Source organism: Lolium rigidum, chromosome 7 (genome assembly GCF_022539505.1).
Source record: "Lolium rigidum isolate FL_2022 chromosome 7, APGP_CSIRO_Lrig_0.1, whole genome shotgun sequence".
NCBI lineage: Eukaryota > Viridiplantae > Streptophyta > Magnoliopsida > Poales > Poaceae > Lolium > Lolium rigidum.
In genome coordinates, this window is record NC_061514.1 from 325849591 (window position 1) to 325864371 (window position 14781).

The 14781-nt window shown below is 45.4% G+C and overlaps 1 protein-coding gene across 1 annotated transcript; it reads right to left on the reverse strand.

The window, feature by feature from the left end:
- Window positions 1-12206: 12206 nt before the first annotated feature.
- On the reverse strand, window positions 12207-13409 carry LOC124678196 (probable cinnamyl alcohol dehydrogenase 6). The gene is made up of 2 exons (XM_047214109.1): window positions 12684-13409; window positions 12207-12563 (listed from the first exon to the last, which is right to left on the reverse strand). The coding sequence occupies exons 1-2, from the start codon at window positions 13407-13409 to the stop codon at window positions 12207-12209; spliced, it is 1083 nt and encodes a 360-aa protein (XP_047070065.1).
- Window positions 13410-14781: the final 1372 nt, after the last annotated feature.

The following is a 14781-nucleotide window of genomic DNA, read 5'->3' on the forward strand; positions in this document are numbered from 1 at the left end:
AATGCGGTTTTACCATTTTTCAAAACTTTTTTGCAAAAAAAATGAAAACTCAAATTTGTTAATTTTCCCTAATAGTAGGATGCATAATATACAAGAATCTGAAAAGATTTTATTTTTTGAATTTTCTATCATTTTCTTTTATATTTTACAGTGTTAAAAAAGGCGATCCACGGGGGGGGGTGGAGGTGCATGGGGAGGTAAAAACCCTTTAGTCCCCCTTCGTATTACTGAACCGGACTAAAGGGTAGACTCTTAGTCCCGGTTGGTAATATGAACCGGGACTAAAGACTTTTGGCCCATAGACCACCCTTTAGTCCCGGTTCGTAATACGAAGGGGACTAAAGGGTCCAAATGAACCGGGACTAAAGGGTTTTCATGATGAACCGGGACCAATGCCCCCCATTGGTCCCGGTTTGGTTCAAAACGGGGACTAAAGGGTGGGACGAAAGGCCTCTTTTCCACTAGTGCGCCGCGTTGCAGCAGCGAGCTTCCTCGCCTTGGACTCCTCCGTGTCGCGGACGGTGAGGCCGTATCCCGGGCGGGAGGATGAGCGGTTGTTGTCGAAGGCGCCGGGCACGAAGGCAGGGACACAGCCGGTGGGGACGGTGGAGGGCCTGCGCGAGTTGGCAAGGGGCGCGATGACGGCGGCGGGTGGGGTGAGGGGTTGGGAGGGGTCGAACGTGGTGATGAATTGCGGGGCGGGGCTGGGTTGTGGGGAGGCGGCGGAGAAGGCGGAGGGGCCAGCGGTGTGGCTGGGTGGCGTGAGTTTGGATGGGATGGAGAAGGAGAGCTTCGTCCTCTTCTCTTCCATGGCGGGCAGGCAGCGGCGACGGCGATCCGTGGGGCGCGATCGATCGGGGTTCAGGTATAGGAACTTGGGTTGGGCTGGGGTGGCCTGTTGTCAATTAGTAGGAGTGATCGAGGACCGGACCCTGAGCCATGTCGGTCCATCTCCATATCTCGTTCTATGCGAAATTGATCCGTCTTCTAATCGGACTGGCTCTCTCCTTTACTCCAGTCGAGGAAGACACCTCGTGTCCATGACTCCATGTCCATGTCCAAGATGAACTCCCGATCGATCGACGGGTTCGTCTAGGAGTTGGAGTATATACAGCAGTTAGGCACGAATCGCCACACATTGCAATACTCAGCTCGATCGGGCGGATCGGAGTTCAAACATCCTCGATTGATCGTCGACGCCAAACCAAACATGTCGCCGCCGACGCCGTATGTTGCCCAGCACGTCCCTCCTCTCGATCGCTTTTGTTTCTAGATGATGGTATTCCATCCTAGCTAGTTGGATTGGACTGCGGGCCGAGGGATTGATTTGATCCTTCTTTTTCTTTGTTGTGGATTGGATCCTTCTTGGGAACGGAGGGTTTCTACTGAAACAAGAATTAGAAATTCTTCAGCTATATATCAACATATACCTATAAAATTTGGTTTTGCTAATTCTCGATCGAATGAGAATTAAGTTACTAGAGCTCATTCGATTCAAGGACTGTTAGACTCGTGCTGTGATTTGTGTACGTGTGGCCTCTGAATACATTTAAGTTACACTATGGATGCAATTGAGTTTATTCTCGTTGCTCGCAAGTTGCAACTGAGCTTTTCTCTTTAAATTCGACTGATGTCATTAATTCTTATTTAAATTAGAGTTAGGCGGACCCTCATAAAATTAGCCTATCTTGAATTAGGGCAGGCTAAAAAGTTAGAGTAAGCCGATTCCGAGAACCAAGGAAAATCATATATAACACTCTATTTCTAAATGCCATGAAATTGGGCTGTACGCATTTCAGTCACGTCGCAAGTTGGCATTGAATGATTTATGATCTTCAAAAGTATTTGTAAAAAGAAGAAAATTATTTTTTAGTTGTGTTTATCCCACCAGTCTTGGTAATATTAATTGATTATTCCTATATATCCTAAGGTAAATTGTTATTATGCTCATCAAGCTGTGTGCTCCATTTCAGTTGTGGGAACGAGTCTATCTCATCATCGGCCAACCCTGACCGTCTTGACATCATGAACGATTGCCTCGCCTCGCCAGCCATTCTGATGTTTGACCGATGGGATTGGGGAATCATGTTTTACATCAGAGTTGATCTTGATGGATATTACCATGTGTATCCACATGTGGGCGGGCCATTTCAAACCTTAGACGAGGTTCGCTCTGCTATCAATTGCGACCTTCAACACCGCCAATATCCAAAATTGTACACATTCTTTTGACTCTTTTCTATATATTTTTTCGCATTCTATTTTTGTGCACACTTGCAATATGTTATGTTTAAACAGGTATCTGTAATCGCACTCTTCTATGATGTAGGGCACTTAAGATAATTAATACAATTCTTTGAAACATGAACCAATGAAATGAGTCCAAAAAATCAAACTATAGAACTAAGACCAATCCTGCATTGATATATTTGGATTCATGTTGTACTACCACCTCAGGGTTTAGGAAGCATTTATAAATTAGCTTTTATCCTATCATAGCTACATAACTCTATTTCTTCATATTCTAAATGATGGTGGAAGTGTTTAACCATGTATTGAGAAGTCATAGGCTTATAAACCATATGTTTACCATGAGCTCTGTTAGGGATAACTTGATAGCCTTTTGATGTATTTAACAACCTTGGAAACACAATAGCTCACTCACCCTATGTTGGACTAATAACAGTAATTAAAATAATAACGTACTTAGTATCACTTTGTTTTCCCGGAAATTCAATTCGGCTTCCGGGTGCGTATGATCCCTCTACCAAAAAATCATGTTTCGAAGTGTCAATTTTTTTTGACAAAACTGACAAAGTAAGATCTACTAACCATGTCAAATGCTCGAATTGGAACTAGCTATACGCGTCAGGCTGATGATTCTCAAGTGGATTATGTTGTACGACAATGTCTTTACTGACCTGATGGCACAAGGAAGAAGCGTTTTAACGTTGACGAAAGACGTGACCGGAGGCGCTTGTTGGTTCAAGCTTTGGTGGACAAATATAATGATTATATTGCGGTTGGCTCTCTAGTCCTGATACCAAACTCACACATGTAACTGTTAAATAATTACTTTTCATAACTTTAGGATCTTGCATATGAACTACAAGATGTTGTGCACTACGAATCAGTTCGTGTGTGTGATGCTTATATGATTACCTATCATATCAACTTCACTGCAAAGATGAAAGGAACTGAAGATTTTGACTACGGCAGGGAGTTGTTCTTTGCTGAAGTTACCTGTGACTGTAAGACAGGAGAACACAAATTGGTGGTCAGTTGTTTCTGCAAGGTTAAACCTACTGATAACGGTATTATACACTCTTTACCATGTTTGTTTGCCCATGGGTCATCTGATCTATTATCCTCGTCTTTATGCATGTTTTCAAGAGATCTATGCACAATCGTGTTAAATATCCGCATAATACATTCTTTACAGTAAATTATTCACCTAGTGTTATGTGTTTGTGCCTCACTAGTTATTTCGCAATCCAATGGCAATCCCGCCCCTCACATTTTTTACATATAAATAAAGGTAGATGCTATGGTTGTAAAGTGAAGCACCCCAACACAGATGCATACTTACGTGGTCAAGCTGACTCGTGTTCTCCGTTTGGTGCATCTAATATGGTCCGTGAAGACTGTGAGGAAGACGTAAGTATGATGATTTATTTCATGTATCTTGATTTCCAAGCTAATGTTTTGTTCGCCTTATGTTATTCACTATTAATTTCATTCCTTTTACAGCCGGTAGCCGAGGAGAAGAGGTTAAGAGTTCTCTACAAGTACATGGTAATTTCATTTTTTTGCAGGATAGCATCATTTGTAGTAATAACATGATGTTTGGTTACTTGATTGATGATTCCTTGTGTATTCTTTTTTCCTTAGGATGAACCAGGATATATGGAGGAAATGAGAGCAACCATGAATTGTACTTTTCAGGCTTCCGGCGTGGTAGTTACCAAACAAATCTAACAACCAAAGTTGAAGACTGACAAATATGTATATTTCTAGTGTTAAACTTCACATGTTGCAGACCAATGTATGCTAAGGTACCAAGCAAAGAACATCTGGTTGTGAGATGGACCTAATTTTAATACCTTTTTTGAATAAATTGTTCCTAACTAGCACCTGTGTTGTCTTCATAAGTATTATATACTGTAGTTTCTTGTCCTACAAAAGTCTGTTTACAATAGCGAGGGCATGATTGGAAGCAATCTGTCAAGTTTGAAACATAAGAGGGTCACGATGAGTAACGGCTAGATGAGAAATAAATATACACTTACTCCATCAGGGTGTGATTAGAAAATGATTCCACATGAATACCTGATACAAAACCTGATGCTCATGTTGGATCAAATACCATATGAGTTACCAGTCTCGTTTTTAAGAAAACCAACACAGTGCTCCTGAAGAATACATTTAGTTAATGTGGAGCCAACATTTTTTTAGAAAAGCATTCCATCGGTATCTACCTCACTACTGTTAGCACAACAAAAACACGATGGCATTCAAATCATGCAATGCGATAATCGTCCTAATCTAGAAAGGAAGATTCAGATAACATTGGCATTCAAATCACGCAATCAGATAACCATCAATACAGACACAAACAAGAGTGATGGAAAACTGTGTTGATTCAGTACACAAAGCCACATTCTCATTTTCTGAAATCTGCACTGTCACCTTGATCTTCAGGCCAGGACGGTCGATGACTTCAAGCATATTGTAAAGTACATCGATCCAGATCAGATTCAGAGGTCTCAAGAGCGAGTCCTTGCAAAGTATTTTCGAGTTGTGTAAAAGCTTGATCATGGTCTTCTGAATGTGCTACATGCCTTGCCAAAACTTTGTCCTTAAACAAAATTTCACTGTATAATGATCATACGCTCCGAAGAGCAGCAGAAATAAACACATTTCATTGCATAATTTGTGTCTCTTTTTTTCTTTACTACAGAAGACTAGAAATTTAAATATCTCTTAAGATTTGCAAGAACTATAACTATCTACCAATGAGAGCGTATATTAGATAAAGTTTGCTTTTGATCCGTGTCTGCCCCATTTCCGATTTAAATCCGTAGTTCGGCATATCTGTACTCGAATCCTAAAGCGATCAATATCTGTTCGATCCGAAATCGGGAAAATATATGGTAAAAGATATGGTATGAGCAAAATCCGATCCGATCCGATCCGTTTACATCCCTACTGTGGAGACAAGCTCTCGCGGTACAACTTGGTTGAGCTTAAGAGTCTACAATCTTACCGTATGCAAAAGAAATTAAAAAATTTATAATTTTTTTTGATAAAGGCAATATATTAATACCAAAAGATACCAATTACACCCAGCCTCTGCAACAACGCCCCACCCTAATGGCAATACAGATGCACACAGCCAAAAAAGAGTAAAGAAAACTAAGAAATAAAAGTCCCGCTACAACCTTCTAGACCTAGCAACAGCAATAAAAACCACCACCATGACAACACCTGAAGTACAGACTCTTCAAAAGCGACGCCTCCAAGAAGGAAACAGTGCACCAGCGCTGTCGTAGCCCGAACAAAGGTCTTAGGATTTCACCCTGAAGATAGTCCCCACTCTCAAAACAATGCCTCCAACAAGAACATTGCCAGGCATAACCAGTTAAGGCCAGACCTTGGATTTTCACCCTGAGAGGTAAGACTCTGAACTTCCCTGTGCTGCCGTCCCCACATGCATACCACTGCTGCAAGCTCGGAACGCCAAGCAGATCCCTCAGCATCACGTTGACTTGAACCTCCTTTAGCCAGTCCACCAATCCGGCCTTCATGATATTCCTTCTTCTGACTTCACCATGGACCAAAAAGTCACATGATGTCAACACAGAATATAGCTTCGCAGCGCTCCCTCCGGAACCAAACAGTCGGAATAAAAACATGGGTGCGCGCGACCGAATACCACCCGATCAAGCAAACTGCAGGCAAAATATGCACTGTTCCATTCGCCAGCGGAGCTTTCCGGAACTCATCTCTTCAGCCAGATCAAAGCAAACTGACCTCCGGTAGATCTTCATCTTCGCTTACGAGAAACCCGAGGACCGCCACCAAAAATAAAGCAAGACCAGCAGCCCCCACGCAGCCATTCCTTCCTGCCGAATCACCAGGGAAGAAGACGGCGGCACGGATCATGCGTACCACCGCTGAACCGTCACCGGGGGCGGAGGCCGCCACCGCTCCACCGAATCCTCCATGGCTACCGACGGAGAGCGTCAGGCCCCGGCCAAGTAGCCGTGCCGCCCGGCTTCCTCCACCGGCGCTTCATCACCTCCCATGGAACGCCACCATCGAAACCCTCTCCTCCCCCTCATTGTTGGACGGAAGGGGTGCCGCCACCGCCGCCGTGGCCGAGGCCGGGGCCGGGGCTATGGCCGGGCCGGGGCCGGAGCCGGGGCCAAGGCCAGGGCCGAGGCCGGCAGCAGCGGCGGCTGAGGTGCGGCGGTCCGGGGGCGGCTGCTCGAGGCGGCGGCTAGGTTAGCTTAAAAAATAAATACATATATTTAACTACACAACTTTACACTGACCACATATGGTTGATTTGCTGGTTCCGCCACTAGCCTCAACACGTATGTACAGGACTTGACCTGGCTAACCTAGTAGCCGACTTAAATTATTAGAATCAAACCTGCACGGAAACAAACTACACCTGATAACGTTCGAGACAAATCTTGAACCGACCTGGAAACCAAGTCCTAGTCCTAGAATAACTAAGTACTCTGGCGAGGACTCACGGGCATATGGAAACAACTACGGAGTAGAAAAAAATACACGGACAAATCGTGGCAACCTTGCCAAACAAGAATACGAATTTCTAATTGGACTAAAACTGAATAAGGTACTAAGATTATCGGATTTGCTAGAAATCAGACGCCTGATTTTTATTATGTATCAGTCACCTAATTAAGTGTTAGATTTAACGCCTTAATATTTGTGCCGACTAGAGCCATTTTGGCTGGCGCGTTCCTGGGCGTGGAGCGTAGGGTGATTCTTTTGTCCTGGGCTGCTGCAGTGTTCGCTTCGTCATGGGCTTTTTGCTTTGTTTCGTGCCGTGCATCTGGGCTTTTTGTATTTCTTTTTTTCTTATTGTTGTTTCTTTTTGTGTGCAACGATGGTGTCCTTTGAAAAAAGTGTTCATGAAAGATTTGGCTAAGATTTTACGAGTTACACACATGAATTACAACCGAGTAATTTGGAGTTACGTATGACTTGCAACTGTGGTATTTTTAGCGACACATGGATTGCAACTAAGAAAAATATCATTAGGCACTGGATTATACCGTGATCTGTACAAGCTTGGCGAGTTACACATCGGGTGCAACTGAGATTTCTCTAGTTGCACAGTGGTTGCAAATGGGATTTTTCAAGTTGCATACTCCCTCCGTTCTGATTTAGTCAACATTCTAGAAAAAAATGAGACAAACTAGTATTGCATTTATTAGTACTACTTAGATATGTGATCAACCAATCCAAGCTACATTGAAAATTACAACAACCAATAAAGAGAACAAAACCATTTCGTTTTCAGTATTGTTGTTGACCAACAGCTAGAATGTAGAGTATTTCAGAACAAATTTTAGTGCTAGAATGTAGACTATTTCAGAACGGAGGGAGTATGTGTTACAACTGACATTTTCTAGTTACACATTTGTCACAACTGACAACTGGTGTGGGCGGGGCCCCCTATCTATTTGGGCGCCTGACCTCTTCAAGATTGCCTCTCGGAAAAACCGCACGGTTGCCAAAGAGCTAAGCGACTACAATTGGATCCGCTCCGTCACCGCCATTAGCACACCTACCCAGCTGGCACAATATTTGGAGCTTTGGGACATCATCCACACCGTCACCCTCGTCCCTGAGCAAACTCCTGGACTCTCACTACCGACGGGACTTACACAGCCAGTTCTGCTTACAATGCTCAGTTCTTCGGTGGACATGCCAGATTCACCACCATGAAAATCTGGGAGGCCCACGCCGAGCCGAAATGCAAACTTTTTGGCTGGCTTGCTCTTCACGGAAAGCTGCTCACTGCGGATATGCTCGCCGTTAGGGGATGGCCCCATGACCCTCTTTGCCCTCTATGCCTCCGTGCTCCTGAGACAACCGAACATCTTTGCAAGGACTGCCCCTTCACCATGGCCATTTGGAATCAGATGAAGTCCTGGGACAATGATGACAGCACTGGCGTTAGCCATGAATACCACTCGATCTCGGAGTGGTGGGACGCTATGATCATCGAAAAGACTAATAAGGAATAGAAACGCATCAGCGGCCGTTTCCTCTACGTTCTTTGGAATGCTTGGAAGGAACGAAACAGGCGCATCTTCACTGTGCGTTGCCTCACCTATCTGGAGGTGGCTGATATCACGAGGGAAGACTTTCTTCAGCGGGACCGTGCCATCAACAGCTTCAGGCCGGCTATCCCGACCGAGCCGGACTAGTTTTCTCTTTTTGGTCGGTTTCTAGGGTGGTTTTCTAGGGCATATCCCACCGTAATCTAAATATGCCCTTCTATGTACAGTTTGGTTCGCTTTTCCCTCTTGCTTAATGAAAAATCAGTGCTCCTACCAGTTGCTCCAAAAAAACAAAAAAAAACAGTCGCTCTTGGGTTGCAACTGAGATTTTCTCAGTTGCATGTGGATTACAAGTTAGATTCTCACATTTTCATGTGGGTTGCAATTGAATTTTTCTGGTTGCACATGGAGTATAAATTAGATTTTTCCAGTTACACATTTCTTAAACTTGAGATGTTTCCAGCTCCACGTGGGTTGTAATTGAGATTATTTATGTGCACGTGGGTTGCAATTGAGTTTTTTTCAGTTACACGTGGGTTGCAACTAAATTTTCTTAGTTGCATGTTGGTTGCAACCGGGAATTTTTTTGGTCGCATATGGGTTGCAACTAAATGTGTTGCAATTAAAACTTTTAATTTTTTTTGAGGTAGCAATTAAAACTTTTACAGTTGCATGCGGGTTGCAAATGACCATTTTGCAGTTGTACTTGGGTTGCAATCGAGATTTTTCTACTTACAGAATTGCTTAATTTTTCTTGTGGCTGCTTCCATGGCCTTTTAGTGCTTTATCTGTAGGCCTAGGCAATGCAATTCTATGTGCGCACCATTCAAACAGCAAAATACTCAAAAGGCCAAGGCAGCCCATCAAGAGCGAATAAGAACATCGCCACGAAAAATTGACTGCGAAGACTAAACGTGTACGTTATTTAACTTCTGACTTTAGGTGACTGAGATTTAAATAAGTCTCAGTCGCCTGAGTTTCAGCCGCGCCCTAAGATTATTGCTAACAACATATACGAAGAAAGAAGCCAATTTATACGGTGTTTCCTAGTGGTCTCCTAATGATGTTGTTTTAGCAGCTGCGGTTGGATTCTGATATTACATCACCACTTCAGAGTGCATAGTCAATGCTCAACCAGTAGAGCTTTTCCCACAAAAATAAGCCAACAAATATGCGATCCGCGACCGCAATACAGTGGCATGATACGAGTACGGCACGGACTCTCTTCGTGGCCCCATGAACATCGTCTTGAATTGGAACCTATCGTTACTATGATCGTTTCGTATTTGGACTCTGCGCTGCAATCGACCGTATCCGAGACGTTTGTCTATTGGAGCTACCTAGATAGAAACATATAAATTCCAAGCCCTTGCCTCCCCTGTACTGTCAAGTTCCAGAGGTTGTCAACGTGTGTAGCAGTAGAGCCACGACGATGGCCGCCGACTGGCTGAAGCTCGCCTTCGATCCCCTGGAACCCATCGCCCAGAGACCAGAGGCGCCGCGCCTCCTGCTTCCTGCCCCTCACAACGGGACCGGTTCCAAGTACGCGCTCGTCTTCCCCTTGACGCGTGGATGGTCGATCGTCGTCGATGTCCGCGACGCCTCCTGCCACCTCAAGCATCTCCCCACGGGCACCACGGCTGCGCTGCCCAACCTGAACACCGTCCGCAAGACCTTCACGTCCGAGATCAAGAATCTGGGTTACCAGCATGCCCCTGAATCCGATCACGAAGAAGCCGTGCCTTTTCCCGACGTCAACGGAGATGATTCTTTTTATTCGTGTGGGGATGACGAGTCTGTCGATCAAGAACAAGAAACACCTAGGCTTGATGACGGTTGCAGTGCATGTGGCGACCCCGACGATGAGTGCTCCACAGATCAAGAAGCGCCGCCTTGTCTGGAGGATTACAGCGAGTGCGAAGATTCCGACGACGAGGCGTTCGGAGATGACTGGTATCGGCGGGACAAGCTCAAGATCAAGGTCAAGTACCTCTGGTACTATATTTTCATGGAAACCTACCGCCAGCTATCGGACCGCTTCAACTTCGCCATCCATGTTCCTCCCGGTACTCCGGAAACAAGCACCGAGGGCATGGTGATCATGATGTACCACATGCTACAGGGCCGTACGGGGATGGTTTTCTGCCGACCTGGGGACGCGGCCTGGACGAGGATAGCTAATCCTAATTCACAATGTTTAAGCTTCACCGATTTCGCCTACTTCGATGGCAAGATGGTCGCCTTAGACGATAAAGGCGTTACGCTGGTGTTCGATGCCACCACGCTCCAGCTCCTCTACCAGGTCGATCTGCCCTCGGATACGCCCAACGTTACCTGCAAGATTTTCGACTATGCTCTAGACGAGTTCCATTGCCTCCGCCTCGTCGCACTGCCAAGCAAGGTTCTTTTGGTCAAAATATGCGTCAAGTCGACCAAGCCGGAGGGGTTCGACATCTTTGAGTTATCTTCCGAGGCTGGGGAAGATGACGGCGGACAGGTCTGGCGCAAGGTCAACGGGGATGACAGCGGTGGCAGCCACGAGTTATTCCTGGATTGCTACCACGGTACCTTCAGAGACGCTCGCGACGGTAAGGGAACACGGATTTATTTCCACGATGACTTCATGGCTCCCGTGGGTAGTGGTGCGGCGTACTGCTACAACATGCAGGATGATAAGCTGGAGTGTGTTTACATGCCACCTGAGGACAACGGTTGCACATATTCAACTAGGCCTAGTTGGTATGTTCCAACTAATTAGTCCTGCAAGGAGAATAAATCCATTGAAGTGAGAATTTTTTAGTTTTTAGCAAGGACCGAAATGCAAAGGCGTTTGTATGCAAATAAATTCTTTAAACTCTTAAAGTTAGAAAATAATTATCTCTCTTAAATTGGATATATCCGATTGATAGTATTTTCATTGTTGAATTAGTCCCACCAAGATTTTTTAAAATACGATTCTTATCTCAAATTGTATATCCATCGATGCCTAGTTGGTATGTTCCAACTAATTAGTTCTGCAAGGAAAATAAATTCATTGAAGGGATAGTTTAGTTTGTAGCAAGGACCGAAATGAAAAGGGCGCTTGTATGCAAATAAATTCTTTCAACTCTTAAAGTTAGGAAAAAATATCTATCTCAAATTGTATATCCCTCTATTGACGTCTTTTCATTATTGAAATAGTCTCATGAAGATTTTCTAAAATACAATTCTTATTGCGAAGATGCAGCGCTACACATAAGTTAGGTTCACGGTCTTCTCATAGGCCGTGCAGTCATCCTTTTCGCATCAAGATTTGAACTTCTATCACCCCAAACCGAAATGAATTTGCACAACGCACAACCTGAATCTAAACATCCAAGCCCGGTACCCTAACGATCTTGCAGAATCGATGCGTTCTTCTTATTAACATGATTTGACAACTCTTTCTGTTGATAATTTGACAATATGCTCCCTAGCTTTACCCAAAAAACAAATTTCAAAATGTCAAAAAAATATAAAATAAAAACTTTTGCTCGTGTTTCTCGGCACTCTATATGAGCACGTAAAGTTTCACGATAAAGCGATATTTTTTTGGCTTGTGCAAAAAGACAAGAAAAACTATCTCCTGACATACTTTATTTTGGCTCCGGTTTTTGTCCTTTCCTACAAAGGCCATGCAAAAAATTGGTTTTTCTTGAAACGACCTTGTGGACATGTACCATGTGGAGATGTACACATGGGGCACTCTTTTTGGAATATTTTTGACGTTTCAAATGTATTTAAATATATTTTTAAATAAAGAAATCATACCGAAAACCAAAACGCCCCTCTCACAGACAAGTTACATTTGTTCTCACATGTACTGAAATGAACCGAGAGAGTAGCAATGCAGTAGTAAAATAATTAGAGCTTGGAGGCGTTCCCTGCAATATCGACTACAAAACGGTAGCGGACGTCGTTGCGCTCGAGTCGTGCCAGGGCCTCGTTGATCATGTCACTGGAGACAAGCTCGATGTCACAGGTGATGTTGTGTTTCCCACAAAGGTCCATCATCTCCTGCGTCTCCTTCATGCCTCCTGTCATGCTCCCACTCACCGTCCTCTTCCCGAATATAAGCGGGAATGACGGGAGCTCGACGGGCTTATCGGGGGCAGCCACCAGCACCAGCTTGCCGTTCACCTTGAGCAGCTCCAGGATGGGCCCCAGCGAGTGTTGCGCCGAGACCGTGTCGATGACGTAGTCGAGGCTCCTCGCCATAGCCTGAATTGAAAGCAAGAATAAATTACTTCAGTTAGTGATGCTTAGTTCAGTCCTGAGCTGACTCCGTTGACTTGTACTAATTGTTTGGTAATTCTACTGAAGATGGATGTATTTTCATACCTGCATCTGCTTGTCGTCGGTGCTGAGGACGAAGTCATCGGCCTTGAGGCTCTCCCTGGCCTCGCGCTCTTTCCCCGGCGAGGTGCTGATGACGGTGACGCGGAGCCCGAATGCCTTGCCGAACTTGACGGCAACGTGGCCGAGCCCGCCCAGCCCGACCACGCCTAGGCTCCTCCCAGCCTCGCCCAGCAGCATCCCGTGCTGCTTCATCGGGCTGTACACGGTGATCCCCGCGCAGAGGAGCGGCGCCGCGGCGTCCAGTGGCAGGCTGTCGGGGATCTTTACGAGGAACCTCTTGTGCGCGACGATCATGTTGGAGTAGCCGCCGTAGGTGACGCTGCCATCCCAGAAGATGCCGTTGTAGGTGAGGGTGACCTTGTCGCAGTAGTTCTCCTCGGACCGGCGGCAGTGGTCGCAGTCGAGGCACGACGCGGCGATGCAGCCCACGCCGACGCGGTCGCCGGGCCTGAACCGGGACACGTTGGTGCCGACCTTCGTGACGACGCCGGTGATCTCGTGGCCCGGGACGACGGGGTACATGGTGATGCCCCACGCGTTCTTGATGAAGTGGAGGTCGGTGTGGCACATGCCGCAGTACTGCACCTTGATGGTTACGTCGTCCACCCCGGTCTCACGCCGCTTGAAGGAGAAGGGCACGACCTCGCCGGACGCGTCCATGGCCGCCCACCCGCTCACAGCCTGCGTGTGGTTCGGGGTCACCTCCATCACAGCTATTTTGAGAATGTGGAGAGTGTGTCTTTGTATGAGATTCTTACTGTCTTGTGCTGGTTGTGAGTCGTGATTAGAGCATCTCCTTGCCGCAGCTTTTATAGAGGGCTTGACGTGGTTGGTTCTTGGTCAGGTCGTGTTGGAGGTTATGGTTAAGTAGTTTACGGGAGTGGTTGCTTGACCTGCTACTGTTAGCTAGGACTACGTTCACATGTCAGCACCAAATAAACTAAACACCAAGTCAAGTTGGAAGGGTTCACTGTCAAGCTCGACAGTTCTATTAATTAATAAAAAATTGTATAGGTTGGAAGTTTCGATCAAGTTGGAAGTTTTGTATAAACCATTTTAAGATGCTAGAAAAAACTATTAGCAAGCTAGCAATGACACGCTCAAGGGATAGGGAATGGGCCTATGCTTTCAATGGAATATTACAATGTGATTGTTCCAAGGAATTTAGCTCGACTAGCACTTGCATGGGTGACATCGCGAACTAGATGATTCAGTCGTATGCAAGAGAAACAACACCGTGATTTCCTTGAAAACTAGACGTAATTGTTCCACAACTCTTCTTTTCACAAAGTTGTTTCACAACCACGAGTCCATATCACCACGAGACCACATCGATCGCTGTCTTTGAGAAGTCCAGTTGATCACATCGATCGCGGTCGCTGAGAATACAGTGTGAAATTAAGGTGAAGAAGCGTGACCAGACTCCAGATAACTACAACTCGTCTGGTCCTTTCATTTCTTTAGATCACAATAAGTGGAAAATGAAGCTACGTAGACCCACTTGACCCTGGCAAGTGGCAATGACGGCAAAATTGCGTGTGCAGAGTGCAGACCACTCCAGGGGCGTTGGCTCTGTTAAACAAAGGATTGGTGGAAACTGGCTCAACGCATCTGGTGCGTGGCCTATCACTTTATATATGGGTACCAAGAGGTACAATACAGATACAGATACAGTTATACAAATATACAGTCTAACACCCTCCCTCAATCTTAACTGTGGCCTGAGGTACTCAGTAAGTTAAGATTGCGTCTACAGCCTGTGAACAAAGGAAGAGACAAAGGTTTGGTGAAGATATCAGCAAGTTGATCCTTAGAAGAGATGAACTTGATCTGCAGAAACTTCTTCGCAACTCGCTCTCTCACAAAGTGATAATCAACTTCGATGTGCTTTGTTCGGGCATGAAATACCGGGTTCGATGAAAGATATGTGGCGCCGATGTTGTCACACCAAAGGATAGGAGGACGTCTGTGAGAGATCTTCAATTCTCGAAGAAGAGCCTGGACCCAAATAAGCTCAGCAGTAGCATCAGCAACTGCCTTGTACTCAGCTTCAGTGCTACTCCGAGAAACTGTGGCCTGT

Coding starts and splice junctions, on each gene's coding strand:
- LOC124678196 (XM_047214109.1), bottom strand. CDS start 13,409: ATGGAGGTGACCCCGAACCACACGCAGGCTGTGAGCGGGTGGGCGGCC. Junction 12,564..12,683: donor CCGACGACAAGCAGATGCAG/GTATGAAAATAC, acceptor CTTTCAATTCAG/GCTATGGCGAGGAGCCTCGA.